Consider the following 6,000-nt stretch of genomic DNA (forward strand, 5'->3'; position numbering starts at 1 on the left):
AAACAAAGTATGCCAGCTGCAATCTTACTTATTACTGACACCGCCCCGGACTCTTTTCTACCGACATTTCTAACTGATTCACTGCTACCAAAGACACAATGGGCCATAACTGAAATGAGATGATCCTGAAAGGGTATGTGCACACGATGAGTGGCTTTTACGTCTGAAAAGACAGACTGTTTTCATGAGAAAACAGCTGCCTCGTTTCAGACGTAAATGCTCCTCCTCGCATTTTGCGAGGCTTCTCTGACAGCCGTAAATTTTGAGCTGTGCTTCATTGACTTCAATGAAGAACGGCTCAAATTACGTCTGAAAGAAGTGTCCTGCACTTCTTTTGACAAGTCTGTATTTTTACGCGTCGTCGATTGACAGCTGTCAAACAACGACGCGTAAATGACAGGTTGTCTGCACAGTACGTCGGCAAACCCATTCAAATGAATGGGCAGATTTTTGCCGACGTATTGTAGCCCTATTTTCAGACGTAAAACGAGGCATAATACGCCTCGTTTACGTCTGAAAATAGGTCGTGTGAACCCAGCCTAAATTGTCACGGGTGGTGTTCACATAGGTTAAACAGCTGCTAATGCCACATAAGAAACAAAGTCATTTTAGGGATGGCGTATTACCAGTATCTGATGTGGCATAATTATGGATGACTAAGGACAGAATTTGGGAAGAGTTTACCAACAAAGTCTCTAGGGGCAGGTAGACACGATGTAAAAACTGTTAGGCTGGGTTCACACGAGCACATTAACGTCCGTAATGGACGGACGTATTTCGGCCGGAAGTCCCGGACCGAACTCAGTGCAGGGAGCCGGGCTCCTAGCATCATAGTTATGTACGATGCTAGGAGTCCCTGCCTCTCTGCAGGACAACTGTCCCGTACTGTAATCATGTTTTCAGTACGGGACAGTAGTTCCACGGAGAGGCAGGGACTCCTAGCATCTTACATAACTATGATGCTAGGAGTCCGGCTCCCTGCAGTGTGATCGGTCCGGGACTTGCGGGCGAAATACGTTCCGTCCATTACGGACGTTAATGTGCTCGTGTGAACCCAGCCTTAGAGTGGCATGAAGCATAACAGGTAAAATGTCTCACAACTGGTGAAAAATGTCTCTACAGTCCCGTGCAACATTTTAAAAATGTCAAAAGGTAATGCTCAAGTCTGTGACCGTTTTTAGATGGCGTTAACACTCATTCAGGAAAGATTAATAATATATATATCCTTGCGTCCTGAAACGCTATCAATATTGTATGCTTTTTGAAACGTTTGCAAAGTCACGAAAAAAGTAAATTCTGAAATAGATGAAATGTGGTAACTTGAAGTGTGTACATTGTGTTCTTGATAACTGCAAGTATATACAGCGCTACCTAGAGTATAGGGCATTACTCAGAAAATTACCTAGACAGGTACACAGAAAAGCCGTGTGTACAGAGCCGGAACTGCGGCACAGAGTCCCTACAATTCTGTATTCCGTGCCTCCATGAAGTACCGTATTCTTCTCCCGTTGAAGCATTGTCGTAATTGTATATGATAGAATATGTCTCTATTTTTTTTCAGCAAATTCATATTAAATTACAGGCACACGGGGATACAGTAACGTATTGCTATTGCCCAAGAAATAATAGAATCAAATTCTCAGCTACATTGGAAAGTTATTGGGTAACACAGCCGCAAAGACTGCAATGGCGGTAAACTCAAGTTGTGTGGAAATGATCGCTGGAGCAAAGAAAGTGATACCAAGTGCAAAATAAGTGATCTGTAGTAGAGGCCGACACAGATAACGGAGGGGCCTTTGTGCAAAAGCAGCGTTTAGGCCTCTTTCTGTCAGCATAGCTGAAACTTACATCTTCTCATATTTAAAATGTGCTGTATAATGACGGGAATTATATATTTTTTTTGCTGTTATCTTTCTGGAAAATGGCTAGATAGTTAATTTACCCAGCAGCAATGGGTAACGTCCTAGATACTGATTAATGGGAACATCCCTTGTGATCTAGGGCAGTGAAGGGGTTAATATGAACATCCCTGGTGGTCTAGGGCAGTGAAAGGGGTTAATAATAACATCCCTGGTCATCTAGGACAATGGTCAGGTCCTCCTTAAAGTGGAACTAAAGATTGCAGTTGAGGGGCGGTTAGAACCTCATCCGAAAAGCGCATGCGTTTTTGCCACGATTGAATGCGTTTTTCAAATAAAAAAAAACAAATGATGCAGTTCTAACCGCACCTTAACTGCAACGTCTGAATCGACCCTTAGATGCAGCAAGCTGTATTATCAGCTATTAGCCAATCACAAAGAAGCATAGACAATCATAGAGGTTCTGTGATTGGCTGACTGGGATGATGCAGTGCCCATGTAATCTATGAGGGACCACAAGGTGAGTAAGCAGGGGCCAGAGAAGCAGATTACTTGTGTTACAACTCTCTGAACCCAGATTTGGCCCCTCCTCCCCCTGGGCCCCTGTGCAGCTAAACAGGATGAACAAGGTATAAGTCTGCCCTTGATCTATAGGCCATGTTCACACTGCATATTCTCAGGTGTATTTTAGTGCGTAAACCGTTTGTATTATGCACCAAAATACACTTGAAATTCGCCTGCAAACCGTTTCCCATTGATTTCAATAGGAAATACGCAGTGTAGTTCATATGAGGAATATTTTTACGCCGCTGATGAGAAAAAAAGCTTTGTAAAAAAGAAATGACATGTCAATTCTTCAAGTGTCTGAGCTGATTTTTCTAATTGAAGCCATTCCTATAAACGCTTAAAAAATGCTCAGAAAATACGATCTCAAAATTTAAAAACGCTGTGAAACCAAGTTGATAGAAGTTTTCTCTTGAAACCAGCATCTAAGGGTATGTTCACACGGCGGGGGTCCGTAACGGCTGAAATTACGGGGATGTTTCAGCCTGAAAACATCCCCGTAATTTCAGCCGTACCGGCATGTGCAGGCGCTTGAACGCCGCGTCAATTACGGCCGTAATTAGCGCTGCTATTCATTGGAGTCAATGAATAGCGGCTCCAATTACGGCCAAAGAAGTGACAGGTCAGGGTATGTTCACACGGCCTATTTACGGACGTAATTCGGGCGTTTTTGCCCCGAATTACGCCTGAAAATAGCGCCTCAATAGCGCTGACAAACATCTGCCCATTGAAAGCAATGGGCAGACGTTTGTCTGTTCACACGAGGCGTATATTTACGCGCCGCTGTCAAATGACGGCGCGTAAATGGACGCCCGCGTAGAAGAAGTGACCTGTCACTTCTTTGGCCGTAATTGGAGCCGCTATTCATTGACTCCAATGAATAGCAGCGCTAATTACGGCCGTAATTGACGCGGCGTTCAAGCGCCTGCACATGCCGGTACGGCTGAAATTACGGGGATGTTTTCAGGCTGAAACATCCCCGTAATTTCAGCCGTTACGGACCCCCGCCGTGTGAACATACCCTCACTTCTTCTACGCGGGCGTCTATTTACGCGCCGTCATTTGACAGCGGCGCGTAAATACACGCCTCGTGTGAACAGACAAACGTCTGCCCATTGCTTTCAATGGGCAGATGTTTGTCAGCGCTATTGAGGCGCTATTTTCAGACGTAATTCGGGGCAAAAACGCCCGAATTACGTCCGTAAATAGGCCGTGTGAACATACCCTAAATGTTCAGCCTGAAAATATGGCGTGTGAACATAGCCATAGTGCAATCAATGTGACCCCCGTAGTGCAACAGATGTGATCCCCCCAGTGCATCGCGCATGTGATTCCCCCACCCCAGTGCAACGCGCATATGATTCCCCCACCCCAGGGCAACGCGGATGTGATTCCCCCACCCCAGGGCAACGCGGATGTGATTCCCCCACCCCAGGGCAACGCGGATGTGATCCCCCCACCCCAGTGCAACGCGGATGTGATCCCCCCACCCCAGTGCAACGCGGATGTGATTCCCCCACCCCAGTGCAACGCGGATGTGATTCCCCCACCCCAGTGCAACGCGGATGTGATCCCCCCCCCAGGGCAACGCGGTTGTGATCCCCCCCAGGGCAACGCGGATGTTATCCCACCCCAGTGCAACGCGGATATGATCCCGCCCAGTGCAACGCGGATGTGATCCCCCCCAGTGCAATGCGGATGTGATCTCCCGAGTGCAATGCGGATGTGGTCCCCCCCAAGTACAACGCAGATGTGATCCAAGTCCAGGTGATGGAGTGATACTTGGTGGAAGAGAATTGGAAACTAGAGAAAAGTAATGGATGTCCTGTGCAGTGAAGAAATCCCGGCTGCAATAAACAATTATATCCCTAATGACATGGAAGAGATCTCCAATGGAATAGAAGTGATCCCTACTGAAGTGGAACTAATGTCCGATGTAATAATGCAGTGGCAGCGATCTCATACAGTCAGAATTATCCTCAATACAGTACAAGTGATCTAAAGTAATCCACTACAATAGAAGACATCTGAAGTGATCCCTACAGCAATAAAAGTATCCACAGTGCATCGGAAGACATTCTCTTATGCAAATAAATAGCAAAAGTGTAAAAGTAAAACCGGAATAGTGAGGCTTCAGTTATGACATGAAGAGGGGGAATGAATCCGAAAGCTGCATAAAGTTCCGATACTCACTCTGACTTGTTGCTTGCAGATCTGCCCCCCAGTAATCCAGTATCCAGTGCGGTGATCATACATCCAGCTCCGCAGCACCCGCCCGCTCACTGTCCATAATCGGCTCTCTCTCTTTACTGATCCTTCTACCCGGGAAATGTATGTAATCCAAAGTGACCCTGCAAATGGCAACAAACTCCGCGATGACAGGAGATCACCGTCTGGGTAGTCAGGGCACTAGACCGGGCACACTGCTGGACACAACCTCAATTACTTCTCTAAAAAGTGCGAGCAGCTGGAGCAGCGCAAACACGGATCCAGCTGGAGGCAGCAAGAAGTGTGACGTCAGCGATCTCCCCAGAGGCAGGAAACTGAGCGCAGTCCACAGAGGGCAGCGGCTGCCCGCCATCTTCTACTCGGGCGCCCTCTAGTGACCACTTTCTAATATTGCACTGAAAACAAATGTGTACACAGTACAGTATAGCTACAGTAACAGTATATAGCATGTCTCCTATAGTTAGCCTGATGCAGGCTGTTATTTACTGTGCTGAGCATACTATGAACAGTGCAGCATTGAATACCATAGCTTCAACTACTGGAATTTTGATCAGCAATGTAATAATGGCTGCTCCATAAATTACATATTTACGCAGAGGCATAGCTAGGTTCTCCTGCACCCGGGGCATAGATTCAGTTTGATGCCCCCCCCCCCTCCAACCTCTTTCCCGACGTTTCCTTCCCCCTCACCATGTTTGTTTTCTTTACCAATCAATGAGGTGTAATTTTTTTTCAAATTTTTTTTTTATGTAACTCAAGCATAAAACCATTTGTACATTTTACATATAAACAGCACCAGAACAAACTCATTACATATATACAGCACCAGAACAGAGCTCAGTACATATATAAAACACTAGGACAAAGCTCAGTGCATATATACAGGACCAGAATCAAGCTCATTACATATATACAGCACCATAAGAAAGATCAGTACATATATACAGCACCAGAACAAAGCTCATTACATATATACAGCACCAGAACAAAACTCATTACCTATATACAGCACCAGAACCAAGCTCAGTACATCTATACAGAACGAACATCAGTACATATATACAGCACCAGGACAAAGCTCTGTACATATATACAGCACCATAACCAAGCTCAGTGCATATATACAGCACCAGAACAAAGCTCAGTACATATATACAGCCTCAGAACCAAGCTCAGTACATATATACAGCACCAGTACAAAGCTCAGTACATATATTCAGCACCAGAACAAAGCTCAGTACAGATATACAGCCCCAGAACAAAGCTCAGTACATATAAATAGCACCAGAGCCAAGCTTAGTACATAGATACAACACCAGAACCAAGACCAGTACATATATACAGTACC

The 6,000-nt window shown here is 45.5% G+C and overlaps 1 protein-coding gene across 1 annotated transcript in view; it reads right to left on the reverse strand.

Moving 5' to 3' along the window:
* Positions 1 to 4,913, reverse strand: part of LOC142651997 (mitogen-activated protein kinase kinase kinase 3-like) — a 141,851-nt gene extending 136,938 nt beyond the window's left edge. The window contains exon 1 of the mRNA XM_075827333.1: positions 4,617 to 4,913. Within this exon, the coding sequence (XP_075683448.1) occupies positions 4,617 to 4,675 (59 nt within the window). The 5' untranslated portion in view covers positions 4,676 to 4,913. The remainder of the gene's footprint in view (positions 1 to 4,616) is intronic.
* Positions 4,914 to 6,000: the final 1,087 nt, after the last annotated feature.

The sequence above is a fragment of the Rhinoderma darwinii genome, chromosome 5 (assembly GCF_050947455.1).
Source record: "Rhinoderma darwinii isolate aRhiDar2 chromosome 5, aRhiDar2.hap1, whole genome shotgun sequence".
NCBI lineage: Eukaryota > Metazoa > Chordata > Amphibia > Anura > Rhinodermatidae > Rhinoderma > Rhinoderma darwinii.